At 52.0% G+C, this 18789-nt stretch overlaps 1 protein-coding gene across 2 annotated transcripts in view; it reads right to left on the bottom strand.

The window, feature by feature from the left end:
- The window catches only part of FNDC1 (fibronectin type III domain containing 1), a 75766-nt gene that overhangs the window by 32424 nt on the left and 24553 nt on the right, over positions 1-18789 (bottom strand). For both annotated transcript variants that reach the window (XM_028510260.2, XM_036024950.1), the window contains 6 exons: positions 8733-8939; positions 8118-8216; positions 6322-6439; positions 4255-4442; positions 3459-3566; positions 369-557 (listed from right to left, as the gene is read on the bottom strand). In XM_028510260.2, the coding sequence (XP_028366061.1) occupies positions 369-557; positions 3459-3566; positions 4255-4442; positions 6322-6439; positions 8118-8216; positions 8733-8939 (909 nt within the window). The remainder of the gene's footprint in view (positions 1-368; positions 558-3458; positions 3567-4254; positions 4443-6321; positions 6440-8117; positions 8217-8732; positions 8940-18789) is intronic.

The raw sequence follows: 18789 nt of genomic DNA, 5'->3' as shown, positions 1-18789 counted from the left end.
CAAACTAAGCATTTCACACGCGATTCAGAAACTACAGAGAGCTAACAACTAGAAATGTCACATGGCACTTGAAAAATGTCCTCTCCCTGTCCTCATAAACCCCAAATGACAGTGTTTGTCGTATTTTTGTAATAACACAATAGTAATTCATGTTATTAGCCATCAGTAACATTTTAGTCTTTGGTGAGACTAACTTCTAAAGGGACTATAAAAATATTTTAGAAATCAGTGTACAAACTTAGCCTCCAAAATCACCAGTGGAGCCATTCTAAGCCCAGGAACCATGATTCAAGGGCACACACCACAATTAGCACAAAGAGAGGGAAGGAAGACACACACACACACACACACACACACACAATGCTTACTTGTTGGCATAGCGACAATGAAGGCTTTGGAGTGAGGCCCCATTCCTCTCCTGTTCGCCGCCCGGATTTTGAAAAGATAGCGTTCCCCCGGCTGCAGACCGTCCACCAGGGCAGAAGTGGTGTCTCCAGGATAGGTGAGGGACTTTGCTCCAAATGGTTTGAGAGCCGGGGCGTATGAAAGAATGTATTCTGAAACGATTTGGCAGGCAGCACGGTCGGGAGGAGGGAACTGAGAGCCGTCCTGTGCCCCGCAGACAGACTGTGTGAGCAGGACCCGTCAGAACGTGCGCTCCCAGGCTCCGCAGCCTAGCGATGCACGCTGAGGCGGCGGCCGGAGCCTACACACACGCGTGCACCTGGGCTATGGACAGAGCCACCTAATTGATTAGCTAGCAATTGTCTATTCTCAGAAAATTCAACATATGGGGCCCTCGCTCAGCAGCTCAGCTTGTTAGTGTTGTCCCAGTATGCCAGGGCTGTGGGTTCAGTCCCCAGTCAGGGCACATACAAGAATCAACCACTGAAGGCATAAATGGATAGAGAAACAAATAGATGTTTTTCTCTCTCTCTAATAAATAAGTAATTTTTTCATAGTTAACATATGAAACCTGAGAGGACAGTCTTCATGCAGTTTACCAAAGATATTTATACTGTGTTTGGGTTTTTTTCTTCATTGTAGTTATATTGATAGTATTATTATTATATTTTTATTGTTGTTCAAGTACAGTTGTTTCCATTTTCCCCCGACCATGCCCCCTCACCCCCCAACCCTGCCTCCCACCCTCGTGCCTACCCCCTTTGGCTTTGTCCGTGTGTCCTTTACACATGTTCCTTGGTGGACCTTCCCCTATTTTCCCCATTATTCCTTTCCCCTCTCCCCTCCGGTTACTGTCAGTTTGTTCTTTATTTCAATGACTCTGGTTCTATTTTGCTTGCTTGTTTGTTTTGTTGATTAGATTCCACTTATAGGTGAGATCATATGGTATTTGTCTTTCACCCCCTGGTTTATTTCACTTAGCATAATGCTTTCCAGATCCATCCATGCTGTCACGAAGGGTAGGAGCTCCTTCTTTCTTTCTGCTGCATAGAATTCCAATGTGTAAATGTACCATCATTTTTTTATCCACCCATTTACTGATGAGCACCTAGGTTGCTTCCAGCACTTGGCTATTTTATAAATTGTGCTGCTATGAACATTGGGGTGCATAGGTTCTTTTGAATTGGTGTTTCAGGATTCTTGGGGTATAATCCCAGCAGTGGAATTGCTGAGTCAAAAGGCAGTTCCAATTTTATTTTTTTGAGGAAATTCCATACTGTTTTCCACAGGGGCTGCACCAGTCTGCCTTCCCATCAACAGTGCACTAGGGTTCCCCTTTCTCCACAACCTCGCCAGCACTTGTTTGTTGATATGTTTATGATGGCCATTCTGACCAGTGTGAAGTGGTATCTCATTATGGTTTTCATTTGCAACCCTTATTATTTCTGGTACTATTGAATTGACTACCAGGGAGCTTCTTTCACCAAAGGGAGGTAAATACAAATTAAGAAGTGGAAGAAGGAAAGAAAATAAGTAAAGTGGTAATAATGTCACTAAAGGAGCAATAATTGATTTTTTTAACTAAAAAGAGGAGCCGGCCAAAAGCTATCTTTATTCATTTTTCAGATGCCTTTGAAGCACCACAATACTTACTTCAGAAGGAGCCAATGTTTAGCTTTTTATAAAAAGAGTTACTAAAAGGGCCCAGCTAAGTGTTTCTTCTCTTCATTTGTTCCTAATTTATTCCACTGGAGGGAAAATTAGCAAGAATAGCACAATATATTCTTCTTAGAAAACTGGGAAGTGAGAAAGCGTTAAGTTTAGAAAAGTCTATCTCGTGCCTACCTTCCTTCTACTGTCCCTTACAGGCCAACAACAAAGATAACTCACAGTTGAATACAAAAGACAACACCCTTTTTTTTTATTAAGAAATTCTCAGAAGAGATCAGTGGTAATTTTCTGGATGTCTTCAAGCTTACAGAAATTTTTCATGGCTTCTGGACACTAAGTTTCATAATTTCTTTTTTTAAAGATTTGATTTATTTATTTTTAGAGAAAAGGAGGGAGAAAGAGAGGGAGAGAAACACCACTGTGTGGTTGCCTCTCACACACCCCTCACTGGGGACCTGGCCCGCAACCCAGGCATGTGCCCTGACTGGGAATTGATCTGGTGACCCTTTGGATCACAGGCTAGCACCCAATCCACTGAGCCACACCAGCCGGGGCCAAGTTTCATAGTTTCTGAAGACAAAAGTTGTCTTCCAAAACTCTGTAAAAATAAAAAGTGCCCTTAGGGTCCATTTGTACAAAGTGATGTCAAAAAAACACAACTCCATATGCCCCTTTAAAGTATCGCCAACAGACTTGAGAGCTCTTCAGAGTTTTTACAGTCAAAAGAAAAGAGTTGTGCTTTTATTTAGTATTCTCAACAGAGTTTTTAAAATGTAACTATTCGTGACTACTTCATTCTATTTTTAAATCTACAGTATTGTTATCTTAAGGTCAAATTTCCCTCAACTCCCCAAAAGTAACTAAAAAGGCTGACAAGTAGGAAAAAATCCATTTTCCACTTGATTATCTCACTTGAGTTTGCAGTCCCATTAAAAATGTTTTTGGTCCCATTCAAGACGCTTATGTTCCCGTGGGGTACCACTCACTGCTACAGGCTGTGGCGTTACCGGCACAATGAAAAGACGCACACCATGAAAAACAAGGTGTCTTGAATGTACAGGTAAAGGGTTAGGGTATTGCACCCGCACAATTAAAAATAAACAACACCCCTCCTGATGGCAGCGCCCAAATCCTTGCGTATGTACGGAAGGCAAGGGCATCTCCGTGACTACCTGGATGTTACCGACCATGGAAAAACCAACCCTGCACACAACCGCCTTGCCTGCTGGGCTAGCGCCTCACAGCCGTGTGCTGCTTCCCTGTTTCCTGTGCCGCCACCAGAGCCTGGATCGGAGCCTGTGTTAATCAGAGTCCAGACACACGGGCCCACCGGGGGTTTCGCTCCCACGTGCACCTCATACTTTAAGTAACGAGCTTCTTACCTTTCACTTTGCCCTCAGTCTCCGGCAGTGCGTCCCAGGCTACAGTGACAGCCGTGGTTTTGCCATTGACTGGCTGGACGTTTAAGTTCTCGGGAGCTGTCGTAGGAGCTACAAAAGGAAGGTCAAGGTACAAGCTTTAAAAATGCCCTTGGGCACACTCTAAAAGTAAACGATGGACAGTCCTATGTGCATGGCTTTATGGGAGAGTTACTGGGTTAACGTGTATTGTCACGAGGAAAAATTCTACATTCGCTCCCGTGTGACATGATTTCTATTGGTTCCACCGAGTCATAGAGTGAGCTTGGATGTACCCCGAGAAATGCTTTGAGAAATCAGGAGTTGTCTCACGGCTGAATATTGAAATAGACAAGATTAAAATCCAGGCTTTTAAAAATAAAGACATGGTCCAAAAGAAAACAACTTTAACTTTGGATACAGAGCAGAATTCTCCCCCCGAATCAAATACAACCTCAGCCTAAGGAAAGAAGTCTCCCCTAACCCCCAGAGCTGTGGCAGCCCCACGCATGCACACGGCGATGATTCATGGATGCTCGCATCGGGATTTAATGTGCTGCGCGTGTCAGCGTAACACACTAAAGGAATGGGCCGTTGGTAGGTAACACAGATGGAAGGAAGTAGTTCCTTAACTTGTTGTGTTCGTGCATAGACACACCACCAAGACTTAGGGTTAATGCTACTTTAAAAAAGCCTTTATCACGACTGGCTTCTTAAACTTTTCACCTCATTTGGGGGGTATCCCCAAACCGACCAGCCAAGGGCCGCTCGCAGTACAGACCGGACTCGGGGGTTCTCTGGAAGACGGACGTGCTCCACTTGCCGTCCCTGTCCCCCTGGGAAATGCGGACTGCGAACTCGTACATGGTGTCTGGGATCAGGCTCTCGACCAGCACGCGCCTGTTGGACACCTGCTTGTAGTCCCACCGTGCCAGTTCCCCCTTCTCTCGGTAGCGCACGGTGTACTGTCTGTAAGGGGACACAAGGTGACAAGGCACCCGGGTGCCAGTTTGCTGCAGCTGATCACTGACATTCTTCCTTCCTCAGAAGTGATGCCTTTGGGAGGTAAACCGGGGAACCAGAGAGGAGAAAAACCTACACTTTCGACTATGTTATTGGCTCAAAGAATCTACTTAAGTGACAGGCAAAGGTGTCAGAGGGAGGCCAGGAAAGATGACTTTCCAAGGCTGAAAGTCTCACTGGTCCAAAGCTGGATTCAGGAGGGAATGCAAGCAGGGATTCAGGAGGGGCTCGAGGAGGGCTCTTTGATGAGGCAGGCGCCTTTGCAGGGGTGTGTACGTGCATGTGTGTGTTTGTGCGTATGTGGAGGGTGGGGGGTAGAAAGGACCATGTTAAGGGTCAGAACTGGCCCAAGGTACCTTGGCTTTCCTGAAAAAAAAGACAAAACGACCCGTTTGATGCCAGGTCAGGCGTGTGTCCTAGAGGCTCAAGGGGAAGGCAGCACGTGGCTTTGAGTAGACTTATTACCGTGAGAAGGAGCAACAATGTGTAACCAATGGCAGGACAGGGGAGCTGATGAAAAGAACCCGGGTGTGAGAGTATCAAGGAGAAAACACAGCGGGACCGAACATGGCGGCCTTCCACAGTCCCGGGCGGAAGACGGCCTCGACACCCCAAGCTCAGCGGATGGCATCTGCCGGGTTCCTTTGCCAAGTAATTGCCTCCATGGACACTTTGCAGGAGAGAGCATTTGATGCATTAACAACGTGCTGTGCGAGATGACATTTACTGAGTCAGGACAAGGCTTCAGTTGCAGGCACGGCACACCAACCAACTACAAGCGCTCTGAGAAAACTCAAGCCTGCCTTTGTTTGCATTTAGATGCTGGAATCAAAGTCCACGGGCAATCAGGAGCGCTCACAATGAGGCATCTGGGGAGGGAATCACCGTGAACCTCCTGAGGCCTTGCAAAGGAGGCAGATGCCTTTCCGTGCCGGCGGACAGTGGCAGAAACTGTGCCTACGTCAAATAACAGGATCAATGCTACGTGTATATATAACAGATATTTCTCAGTGCTGCAGTTCACTCATTTTCTAAAGCACATTCACTTTTCCTGGTGGCAGATAGTTTCGAAAATGAATACGTCATGAGTAGGCCACCAAATCTGTGGCCGTCTCTTGCCTATATAAAGTACTAAGTCACTTATCACAAAATGTTCATGACTCTTCTAATCTGCCAGTCAAAATGATGTTCGTCAGTGGCCTTTTTAACACAAAAATTATTTTAACTTTATGATTGGTCTTTTTCTTCTCTTGCTATTGCAAACTAATATAAAAACCAGACTAGCACAAGGCCATGGCCTTAGAAAAAGTACGATTCATTTGTCATGCACGAAGAGCTATACAGGAAGCAGTCCGGTGCCTGAGCAGTGTCTGGAGGGGACCTACTGTGTGCCAGGCATCAGAGGAAGGCCACCACTCTGCACGAGGGCCTTCCCACGGGCAGCTTCTGGGCCCACACAAGGCAAGATAAGGCCCCTTCTCAGCTGGCCACTGTCCTCCACATGCACATAGAGTGTTAGTGAGGCCAAGCAATCGCAAGGAGGGGTGAGAAAAGAAATGGGATCGAGGACAGGAGGCAAGACTGAGCAAGTGAGGTGCGAGGTCCCGCCGTGGCATCCCGAGCCAGGCCCTGGGAGTATCTGGCTTGTGTGACTGCGCTCGGGAGTGGCTAGGTTGCCGCCAATAGTCTATCGTTCAGCTACCGAAGAGACCAGCATTCACACAAGTCAGAGACTAAAATCATTCCAATAAATACAGGTCTCTTCGGAGCCAGAAAAACCACACCTCTCATATGTAAAAGGAAGGCGAAGAAGTAAGAAAAGTACCTTGAGGCGACAGCTTTCTTCTGTTTTTCCACCATAGGGTCCACCCAGGCTACCAGCACGGACTGCGATGACATAACCCGGACAGTGATGTCCTCCGGCACGTCCAGCTCATCCTCCTCTGCAATGACAGGGGGGCGTGTGGAGGGGCTGTCCCAAAGGACAGGCTCTGGCCTAATTGCTCAGGCCCCCACAGTTTATTAGGCACCCAGATACCTTTACACTACTCACACTCAATGTAGATGAAATGAAATAAAGGGAAAGGTAAGCCCATTGTTTGACTGGTCCGTAGAAAAACCCAACTCTCCACTCGCGCCCTCACCAAGCCCGGTCAGAAAGCACAGTCTGAAAGGGAGGCTTTGCCTTGGTCAGAGCTGCTCTGAGTATCTCAGTGCTTTCTCGATATTTGCTGTAAGTTTCTGGGGAAATAACAATTTATTTTTGCAGGAAGCAAAACTCTGGGGGAAGAGAAGCCTAAGCCACGATGGTCCTTGGCAATCATGACATGAAATGAAAATGCAAACAGCGCGAGTCATGGCGGGCCCAACATCCTCACGCTGGAGAGCAGGGGATTCCCAGACAAAGCAACAGTTATCTTCTGCACGAAAGGGAATCCCATTTGCCGATTTTCAGCGGAGCACACCACGCACACGAAGCTTGCGTGTTTTGTTCAGTCTCTATCATCAACTTACAAGATGTCCTCAGTTTCACTTCTGAGTCTCTTGGCCCTTTTTGTCTGTCTGTTTTGTTTGTTTTCTTTTTTTTTGTAAGATTTTATTTATTTATTTTTAGAGAGGGAAGGGAGGGAGAAAGAGAGAGAGAAACATCAATGTGCGGTTGCTGGGGGTCATGGCCTGCAACCCAGGCATGTGCCCTGACTGGGAATCGAACCTGCGACACTTTGGTTTGCAGCCCGAGCTCAATCCACTGAGCTACGCCAGCCAGGTTGTTTGTTTTCTTTTCAACTTTCAAGGACCGTGTTTGTGGCTTCAAGTACAAACGGGAGAGGTGGAAATACTTAGCCCGTTAGAAAAGCGATATAGGAGCTTCTTCTAGAGCAGCAATGAACAATGAATAAAAGTGAAACATCGTGTATGCAAGCCTCCTGTCGATGTAAAAATTATAACCATAAATATATAATTATAATGTGTTATATAGTACTATAACAATATGTAATATAAAATTATAATTGACAAGCAAGTTGTAAGTTCATGAAAATAATTATGCTGGAGGTTGCCTCTTCAAGGCACATGATCCAGAAAGGGTATATGTAATTTGTTGACACATGAGTACTTTAAAAAGTGTCTGTGAGTGGATGTGGAAAAAGTGTCCCTTAGCACGCACGTGACCAGTGATCAGGCTGCCAGCAAGTTGCTGCTACATCTTTTCTCACTCTTCCCAGGGCCATTTTACTCGGTTGCAGCAGAAACAAAGTTTGACTGTGGTCTTGCAGGCCACGCCGTCCTCTCTCACTCTGTTCGGCCTGTCACGGGCGGAAGTTTCTGCGGGGAGCACACTGTGCGCTTAAACGGGATCAGTGTTCAGCTGCTCTTACCACGGCACATCTACGGCATCGTGAAGACATTCAAACCACACAGAGACGCGTGTTTCATCACGAGCACACTCGAGCCTCGGAGTATGAAAGAAACACGCTCGTGTCCAGAAGGTGGCCAAGGCCACCCGGCTCTTTCCTTTTCGCTGGAGAAAGCCCACGGGCTTCGTCACCCCACCAGATCCTTTGGAAGCAACTCTGAGGTCTCCCTGGCCCGTGGTTGCCTGATGCGCGCGCAGGCACGTACCTGAAATCTTGCGCTTGGTGAGCGCCGCCCTGTAGACCGGCTGGCTCCGCCCCCGGGAGTTCAGGGACTGCAGCGAGACCACGTACACCGACTCCGAGGCTGCGGAGCGAGGGGCAGGTGGTGAGGCTCTGCGGCAGCTTCCCAGAGAGCACGTCTCCCTGTCCCGGGGCCCCTCCCACGCCCTCCTTCCCAGCTCATCTTTCTGGGGCATTCCCTCTTCCTCCGGACAGCGGGCCTGATCTGCAGGCTTCCTCGGCCGGGACCCATGGTCCGGGGTCCTTGGATCCCAGACAAAGCTTAGAGAACAAAACGGGGACAGCAGAGCCACAATGCAAAATGCATTAGCTCCTGTCCTGTCCAGACACAAGGCCCAACTCAAAGGACCCATGCTGTCGGGCCAGGGAGCAGCTGACTGGGGCAGGGGAGGCGGCTTGGTCCTGCTGCTACGGGAAGGTCAAAGGACGGAGGCACAGAGGGAGGGCAGAACAGAGAACGCCATTCCGAATCATTACAATACCTGCAAAATCAACGTGGCGACCAAACACGCAGGAGCCGCCACGTACCGACATGACGGGGAGGGCCAGCAGATCCTGGACGGCAGTTAGCGTGACTCACCCAGCTTTTTAATTTCGTGCGTGCGCTCGTCTCGCGTCAGTGGGACATAGTTCATCTTCCGGCCACTTTCCCCGTAGCCCAGAAGAAAGCCCCGTGATCTGCGTGGACTCTTGGCTCCAGACAGGCGTGGCGCCTTCCAGGCCACGGACAGCCGGTCGTCTGAGGGTCGGACTCGGACACGCAAGGGCTTGTTTGGCACTTCCTTTTCTTAAAGGGGACACGACACAGAAACTGTTAAACAGGACATCCTTGGAGTCCGCCGGCGAGTACGGGAAGTCTCTGCCCAAAGGCTGAGCCGCAGCTGGGCTCAAAACACCCACTTTGGTAACTGATCCCAGTGAGAACATTCTCTCCCCAAGCACGTCACCCCAGTGCCCATGTCCCTCCTGGGTGGTTTCAGACCAAGACGTCTCAAGACTTACAATGAGCACGTACCATGAGTGACACGGCCAGCCAGAAATCTTGAGTGTTTTACAAATGCTTGTTGTCACCTACTTCCTTCTGTCCCCTTAAGTCCAAAACCATATATTCTCTGGTGAGAGCTAAAGGTCAGCGTCAAAATACAGCAGACACATGTGACGTGTTATTATTCGTAACTGCCCTCCGGGCTGATTTTTCACGGTAAAGCTGCAAAGACGGGCTCTCCTGGCCTTCGTGGGGAATGACTGGGGCTAAGGAGTCACTGACTTCTTAGTCTGGCTGCCGCGTCTGAGTCTGCCCCTCCAGAAAGACGCCGGCCCCGCCCCGCCGTCGCTGCTCTCCTGACTCGTGTTTCCTCCTGGCTACATCAGTCCGTTTCGAGAAACCCTGTTGCTATGAAGATCAATCTCGAGAAAGGCTCTCATTGTTAGCTTTCTCAAAGCAGGGCCTTCCGGAGGCCAGGACTCAGTGTTTCAAATTTTGCTTTTACATCCGTGAAGGGCTGATCAGTTGGGGGACAAGTAGACCTTGTGCCGACTACATCGTCCATTTCTGACAGGGGAGCACATCCTCACCGTTATTTGGGGACCCCATTGGCTAGTGAGCGTCTCTAGTTCCATAAGCCAGCGACTTTCTGGCATTCTTCCTCCGCTCTGCTCATTAACCCCATGGCTGATGCTGACCCATTTTGTTAGACCGAAAAATCCCCAGCTAGGCTAAGGCATAAAAACACAATCCAATGTCATGAGCTAGTACGAATTTCAATGGTGCAGTAAATAAATAAATAGCCATGGGAGGTGGTTGTTCTGAAAGCCAGGTACCTGGTGCAAGTGCTGACCCTCACCAAAAGGAACGCCCATTTTCCCACGTACCGCAGCTACTAACACGTTATCGGGCAGCCCTCTCCCCAAGGCTGCCAGAGACGACCGTGCAGTGGTCCGGCAAGTACTTCCCCCCGTGCAAGGCAGTACTCAGTGAGGTTTCTTGCCTGGACTTCAATAGAGCAGCCAATGGACTAACTACGCACAACTTCTCCTCGCGCCTGGGGTTGTGAGTGTATTGGGGTCATCCTGAACTGATCTCCGTTTTGCTCCAGGTTACTAGGTGAGTTCTCGATGTCAAGGTCTGGCCTCTATAAAAATCGAGGACCACCCTGTGATTATGGAAATGACAGATATGCTAAGTCACATAGTGCAAGAGAAAACAAGTGTCCCGAAGTGTTCGGTGCTAATAGTCTGACTCACTGATGGCACCGCATTGATTCAACAGAGGGTGCCCATGAGGTCCTATGACTTGATATGTCCTGTGGGTTCCAGTATTAATCCTATAAGTTGATTGTTCTATGAGGTCCCGTGGGGGTCACTTGCTCCATACTCTTAACCATGCGATGTCCACGCAGCCACATCTTAAGTGTTTCAGTCATCCGTGAGTGACTGTGGCACAGTGTGTGCCACTGCTAAACAGACCTTGTGTGACACTAGGGTAAGAATAGTTTTTTTAAAAAATCCTGACTAGTGTGGTTCAGTGGGCTGGACATCATCCCACAAACCACAAGGTCACTGGTTTGATTCCCAGTCAGGGCACATGCCTGGGTTGTGGGTTCAGTTCCCAGTCGGGGGCATGCGAGAGGCAACCGATTGATGTTTCTCTCCCTCTCTTTCTCCCTCCCTTCCCCTCTCTCTAAAAAATAAATAAAATATTTTTAAAAAAAATTCCTGGGGAAAATATATCAACTATTTATGAAAAGCAAAATCCAGACAAGAAGCAGCAGTCTCATTTACCCACCAGGAAGCTTGGGTTTGTTTTTTAAAGCTAGCAGATTCTTGTTCATGGGAACAGAATACATAAACGAGTTTAATTCATCAGGAATACTGCTCGTGTCATTTTAAATTTATGCAACATGATGAAACTGGCTTTATGGGAGCTGTGAGCATGGGAATAGCAGTTGAGAAAAAATTTTATTTATTTTTAAGATTTTATTTATTTATTTTTAGAAAGGGAAGGGAGGAAGAAAGAGAGAGAGAGAAACATCAATGTGCAGTTGCTGAGGGCCGTGGCATGCAACCCAGGCATGTGCCCTGACTGGGAATCGAACCTGCGACACTTTGGTTCGCAGCCCACGCTCAATCCACTCAGCTACGCCAGCCAGGGCTCAAGAAAAAATTTTAAAGGAAGCAAAAGATTGTGCTTCGTTCTCTTTGCGTCTCCTAGGCCATTTCCCGTCTATGTGTCTCCCATACAAACTCTCGCACATTAAAAAACAACTCAGTTTTAACAGAAACCTCCTCACGAGTGACATCACAGGCTGCTAGCCGTGGCTCTGAGGGTGGACCTGAGGGGGAGGTCTGCTTTCATGGGGCGCGCATTTGGGGGCAGGGGTTGGGCTATATTTTTAAATATTCTATAATGTGAAAATGATCTCTGAGAATAATGTGTGATGTTTATTTTACTTTGTGGAAAGCTCAGACCACCAGAGAGTCTCCGTGATGTGGGGCTGAGACGTGACGTCTGCACACTCGGCCACAGGCCCGCACGTGGCTTGTTCCCACGTAGGACAGGCAGAGTCGCCAGCCGGGCAGCACCGTGGCCCAGGTCTCTTCCCTGAGGGGCAGCAGCGGTAAGTGGGACAGATGTCCACGGGGCCACCCCCGACACTGCTCGGTCTAAAGCCGTCTGCACCCCAACAACACCTCCTCTGCTGCTGAAAGAGCCCATCAGTGTGGTGGCTCTGGGGTGACCTCTAGCAAAACGGGCAAATGTACCAATCACAGGCACATGGGTCTCACAGGAATCAGCTACAAAATCAATGATTGACAGGAGCGGCATTCTCTGCCCGAGGCTCGGCCCCGGTCCTGGGAGCCTCCGGCCGTGGCCCTGAGGAGCGCTGCAGGGCCCTGCTCCAGTGTCCCCTGACACTCAACAGTGAAATTGAGCAGTCATAAGGAACAGACCGCCTAACGTGAGGGGTCTCTGAGGGGGAGGGAGGACTGAGGTTCCAAGGACAGGAGCTCGGCCCCAGACGGCACAAGCGCTTGTCTGAGGTGTCTAGCCTGCAGCTCCGTGCTGACGCAGGCCGGGCCTACCACCCATCAGCCACGCCGCCCAGACGCAGGGACGGAGCCCTGTGGGGGGCTTCCCCACCGGCCCCCGCCTGCTGTCGAACCCCTCCACATGAGGGTTCCAAGGGAGCCAGTCCTGCTGAGCCCTCTGTGGGAGCAGGGCCAGGGCTAGCCCTGTCAACCGGCCACCGTGCCTGCTTGACACAGAGCCTTACACCTTGTCCCCAGCACTCCAGTGGTTTATTTTAACTGCCCTTAAACAGCCCCCAGGTACGTGCGGTAGCTGTCATAATCCCCGGGAGAAACCAAGGCTCAAAGCAGTGAGGGGACCGACCCAAGGCCACGTGGCCTCTAAGTGCCCAGCAGGGACCTGAATCCAACCCCTCTGGTGCCCAGTCCCACTCTCGTCTAACTAGTCCCATTAATTTATGCCTGCTCGTCACCACGGGTGCCACCCCGCAGCCCCCCAACTCTTCTGCTGACGAAGGCAGAACAAGGACTCTGAGCTGGGTGGGCCCCATTCCGAGGGTAGGCCCCGTTCCGAGTGCAGGTGCGGTGCCTTGCACGAGGGGCGTTGAGTGTGCACGTGTGTGTGCTGAGCAGACAGTGTGCTCAGCAGGGAGCCAGGGAGCCGGAGCAGACCTGTCACCGACAACTGCCCCGGAGCTCTGGTCCCAGACTGCACGGCGGTCACTGACCCTGAGAGCCAGAGTGAGGCGACAACGCCATCCCTCTAAATGTCGTCCTCTATCTCTCAAGTATTTAAAAAAATGTCTTTTCTTTGCCATTCTGGGTGACACGTCTTTTATAGATGTTTTCTAGATACTCTGGTAATCCTCTTTGAAGCTGATGCTCACACTAGGAAACCTACCCAGATGGTTCAAATTCACTTGCAATGAAATGTTTAAGTGTTTCTCTAAGCCACACGGGATGGCCTCGCAGAATCATTCTGCAATTTTTCTAGTAAATCCCCATAACTCTTTTACCTTGAGAGCAGGAGGTCACGTTCACATCCCCCAGGGCCGAGTGCATCACAACTGGGCGGGTGCGTCGGCACCCCGCTTGCTCTCGGCATGTCCTCCGGTAGCTCTTAGAGCCAGTGGTAACACTACCCACACACCGTCCACCTGGCAGGTCGGCTGGGGGAGACAGTTCCCGCCTAGGTCCGACTTCAGAGAGCCAGACCGGCATGCCTCCTGAGCTGTAGCATCAGCTCCCCAAAGTGGCGAATATCCTAAAATCGTACGGAATCAGAACCTGTTCTTTTCACAAAGAAAAAAGTCCCAGATGCAACATGCTGCTTCGTCCACGTACAACTCGGTGCTAGTTCAACGTGGCGGCCTCTGCCGTGGGCTTCTGCGGGCTCTGGAGTCCCTGGCACAGGGGCTCAGGGGCTCAGGGGCTCGCACCGACCCCCCTTTTCCCTCCTCTGCACAGTGGTATGTGGGGGGGGGCACATTGGGTTTTGTAACATAAGCCACGGAAAGCGCCAGGACCGTACCTGGCGGACATGACGCACCCGAGAGTTGCTAATTGTGTTTGTGGTTGTGGTAGAAACACAACCCCTCACCAGACTCACCGGATGGGTGGGCAGCCCCCTCCAGAATGGAACCCAAGTTCCCAGGACAGATTTGACCACAATGCCCTGCACACAGGGGGCACTAAAAACATACATTTCAAAGAAGCAGGCATGAGAGAAATAAACAGACCTGCTGCCACAGGTTTTTACGTGAAAGCCCGTCTCAGAGAGGTGGCTATCTGTACCCAGCAGACCTGCGTGCACCCCACTCCGAAAGCACTGTCCGTGGTCTCCATCAGCACCTGCAGCCGCCCCTCACTCCGAGCGAGTCCCTCCTCTTCATTGGCGTAAAAGACGGCATGGCCATCTTCTCCTTGGTGTGGTCTCAGCTAGCAGGACAAGCTCATTCTCCAGCAGAGCGTGAGGTCTCACTCAGTCTACAGCTCTGAGGAGTGACTGGCTTGTCCCTCTGATGCCCCTGACCCCCCAGGGCCTTGGCCTGCCCCCAAGCTCCGCAAAGGTGGCTTTGATCTTTGTCCCCTGAAAAGGCAGGTGCACGTGCTCACTGCCTTCCGCTTGCCCGTCCACAGCCCCGGGCAGCACCCCCACCATCTGCAAACATCAAGTCTCAGGGCGGCCTCAGCAGTGGTCGTCAGAGTCACCTGGAGGACTCCCACCTGTACTGGGCCAGGTGAGATTCCAGAGCTCAGGGGCACGTTGGCTGAGGAACCATGATAAGGAAGGGGGGAATGTGAGTTGGAGAGGAGTGAAGGTGAGCTGTCACAGCCAGAACACAGACAGGGCGTGTGCTTTGCTGGCCCCGCTCTGAGTCTGCCTTCCCTGCTCCCGACACAGGCCACTCAGACCAGCGGTGGAGTGACCAGCGGCCACGGCGGGTTAGCCAGCGCCTCCCCAGCCTCCGTCTGCCAAGGGCTCCTTCCCGGGTGAGTTCTGACACCTAGTCCTCCTGAGACCTTGTGAACCGGTCACAGCCCCTCCCTCCCACACACCGACATCTGCAGTACGCACTCCAACACGTTTCTTGAACACCGCATTTCCCTCTCCGGTAAACGGCCCGATGCTCTCAATGGTTCACTGAGTTCTTGTGCGACCTCCCACAGTAAGGAGGAAGAGAGCCATTTCTTTATTTTGGAGCAGTGTCTGTCAGAATGGCACCAACCTTCGTGATTTGTTGGAGCCCTGCCAGCTGTAAGGCATTTGACAAGCATCCTCGTGGCGACACAGTAACACCCGTTTGCAGACAAAGAAAGGGGAGCCCGGAGAGGCTGCTACAGAGTCTGCAAGTAGGCAGGTGGGCGCTACGCTGGCCCTGGGGCCGGCTCGGCGGCCCTGGCTCCCTCCACGCCGCTCGCGCTCGGAGGCTCAGGCTGGCTGCAGAGCTGGCGTCACCTGCCACCACGCTATGGCGGGAGCACGTGCCTGCTGTGGACGACGGGCCCGTGGAACCTCACCCTCACCTCTGGTGAAGGATCTGGTCTGTCGCCCCTGGAATCACTGTCCAAGGCTTCTGTGCCACGGGTCACTCACTGAGAGAAAATGTGACCCAAGGGCCTGGTGCTCTTCAGGGTCCCTGAAGACCTACCCAACGCACTCTTCCCCAACACGTGTCGTGCGTGGGTCTCTGAGGAAGGGTCACCTGGGGAAGGGCCGGGGGCCCCACTGATAGCCTGGCTGGCCAACTTCGGAGAGCAAGGGCAGAGGGGCTGTGGGGGCCCCTTGGACCAGCCCAGGTGGAGTCGCTGGCGGCCATGATAGTCATGTCAAGTGCTCCGTCAAGGCTGAGGTCATGGGGTGTAAAGGGAACGCCTTTAGGAGGGACCAGAAGGCCCAAAACTACAAGTCTGGACACTCGGATAAGGACTCCTTCCGGACACTGACGTGAGGGGCCCCACCCCTGTGGGCTGTAAGAACTCTGAGCTCCCGACGCCCGAGCTGGGCAGCACCGTGGGTCCCACTCCAGGCCCTGCCTGACTCCACTCCACCGGATGCATATGACACTGCAGCCACCTGGCTGGAGACCCCCACACACTTCTCCACCTGAGGACGCTGCCAACAACCAGGACTTCACGCCCACGGCTCGCTCTGCTCACTTCTGTCGCATAAGCTCCCCCTCTGTCTGTCTGAGACCTGCATGTGACTCCGTTGGCTTATGGGGGAGGTGTCCCCTAACACACCTGGTGTTGCGGAGAGACACAAAGGTGATGCTAATGACAATGACTCACGCTGCTGGGACACTGAGGAGAAATTAGTGTGACATCTCACCGTCCTTCAGAGACACCAGGACAGCACCCTAAGCCATCGCCGGGAGTCGGCAAGTCCTTGCTGCCTTTTCAGGGACTGGGAGAAGAGAGGCGGTCTTAAAAGGAAAAGGGGAAAAAAAGGAAAGGAAAAAAGAACCTTGACCTCCCCCATGCTAATCAAAGCCATTTGCTAAAAATGTTACAGGTCGTGGAAGCCTTTGCAAAGCATTTAAAACTTCCTTGTAAAACAAGTAAGCCTAAGGGCCTTCCGTCCAAACTGCTGCTCGCTGGACCTGGCCAGTACTGTCTAGGGACACGAGTCCATGCTGTCACGAGACAGGAAGCCCCAGGGACTGCTACTCCAGGGGCGTGGAGCCCAGACAGGGACGGTGAGGTCAGCGGCCGGCCCCGTGGGCGGGCACAGGGCAGCCAGCTGTTGTACCCGAACCCGGTTATCGAAAGCCAACAGGCCTGTCTCCGGAACAAAGCAAATACTCAAGCTGTCCTGTGACCACTTGATTTCAACCACATGGTTCTGTTTCTCTGTTTGTTCCACAAAAGTGCTGAGTCACTTTCTCACTGAACAGGGCTCCCCAAACTCTCCCACAAAGGTGGTCTCAGAGGCCGAGAGAAGGCCCCTGACCCCCGGGGGCCTGAAGCTCAGCGGTTCGGTCACAACCACAGTTGCACTTGGATTTTGTGGACTGCTCCATAATATTCTGGTGTTTGTTTTAAAGTAAAAAAAAAAACATTTTAAATGACCGGTCATCCAGAAAACAGCCCCCCATCGGGTGTGGCCAGTGCCCCTGCAGACCCCGCTTGAGAAAGGCTGGGAACAGCTTCCCGTCAGCAGCCCCTGGAGGTCCTCCAAAGTGTCCACAGCAGCCGCCTCTGACCCCAGCAGTGACACGAAGACCAGTGACAACTACCTCGTGCCCTTGATTCCACCCACAGGGCTCGGGCTGTGTGTGGCTGCGCACGGCCGCGTCCCAGCAGACAGCGGTCAGCGCTGCTATGTCAGTGACCCTGGAGGACCCAGCGCAGGTGGGCAGTGAAGCCCCGGCCACAGCGAGGACGAAGGGGTCCTGCAGCCACTTGCATGGATGTTTGCAGGGCAGAAGCCTCCCATGGCCCCACTCCCACCCCCTCCCTAGAATCCACTGAAGGGAAAACCACTGAGCTGATGTTTATGGTCATCAGTGCAGAGGAACCTCAACAACAAACTGTTGGCTCGGGCGCTGGCGCCCAGGGGGACTGCTCACGGCTGTCACCCTGAGAGGCGGCTGATGGCTCTGGCATCCCTTCCGCCCATCTCCGCTGGGCTGCAGCTCCTGAGCTCTCTGCTCCCGCCCAGACCACGTGCGGCTCAACGGAGCTCCGCACGCCAGCCTCCACTCTTCGGGCTTAAAGAGTGCAGTGCGCTCGAAGCTGGTGCAGTCCAGCTGTGTGCTCATGCGAGCGGCAGCTTTGCAACGGGCTCTCAGACACAGAGATGGGAGCCCTGGGAAGAAGGTGCCTGCTGCCAGGGAGGGAGGGTGCCCCCCTCACAGCAGACAGATCTGACTGGATGCACCCTATCCTCCGAGCCCAGCCAGCCTGGAGGAATTCCAACCTGCAAAGGCCTTCCTCAGCCAGGCCCCTCCAGGTAACTGGAGGCGAGAATTAGGATCTCTGTTAACAGCTGCACCCCTCTTGCTGCGACCCATAAGCTGGCCTGCCGGGGATCCCCTCCCGAAGTCAGCTGCTGGACTAGACAGGTAACGCTGGCCTTCCGATGGACAACCCCACATCACTCAGTGCCCAGCTCTGGTCAGCACTCACTTCCGCCTCCGAATGCACTTTCACTGAACACGTATCGAACACAGGCCACGTGCTCGTCCCAGGCTCTGGGGAGACGGAGACGAGGAAATCTAAGTGACCCGCCCTCGAGGGGCTCAGCCACCAGGGCCATGAACCAGAAACTGAGTTTTGCCCTGAAAAATGTGCACACTGCATAAAACTTAAAACTGCATGAGAAAATAATGCCCCAGGCACGAATTTCCCATTGGCCGATCATGTTAATGAACCTACTATGTGAAAAAAGGACGGTCTCTAATTCATCAGTTGGCACACAGCACCCCACGGTCTGGCCCCAGCGTGAGCTGGGGATGCCAAGAGGCAGCATGATGGACACGGCACAGGACCCCGCCCAGGGCCCAAACGCCCCAGATGAAGAGCTGGGCGAAAGCAGGTGAACTGCAGGGTTGGGCCTCAGTCTGGTCTGTCGTTGTCCTGACCCCCAAGGCCTGTCCTTGTGCATGACAGCTAAGCCCAGACCCGGGACACAAAAAAGGCTGGGACAGCTTCAGACAAGAAGTCTGCAGGAAAGGCACGTAATGGGATTCTGCTCTATGAAAGGGCCTGGGACGTCTCTGCTGCGGGGACAGAACAGAGGGGTGCAGATTTACACATGGACAGGAGAGACTGTACATGTACATGCAAAGAAGGCTTTCCAACTAAAAGACACTGAGATGAGCCCCCCAATGAGGAAGCCAGAGTCTGCTGTGCAGTTTTCATGTTCACTGAGCCCCATCTGAGTCCTGAGAGTTTTCACACTTGGACAAGTGGCCAGCCTGAGACTCACTCAAGGCCTCCGGCCTCCAGGACTCCCAGCATGCTTTTCGTCTCCTCACACGGCCTTGCGTCACTGCTGGGTCCTCACATGGCCCGGTGCTGCTCTCTTACCAGGCCTCTGGGCTCCCCCTTCCCAGCTGTATATTACAGAGCTGCCTGCTTTTCAAAGAATTTATGATTATGTA

The sequence above is a fragment of the Phyllostomus discolor genome, chromosome 4, assembly GCF_004126475.2.
Source record: "Phyllostomus discolor isolate MPI-MPIP mPhyDis1 chromosome 4, mPhyDis1.pri.v3, whole genome shotgun sequence".
Classification (NCBI taxonomy): Eukaryota; Metazoa; Chordata; class Mammalia; order Chiroptera; family Phyllostomidae; genus Phyllostomus; species Phyllostomus discolor.
The sequence above is the reverse complement of the archived record's forward strand: the minus strand, read 5'-3'. Positions and strand labels throughout refer to the sequence as shown.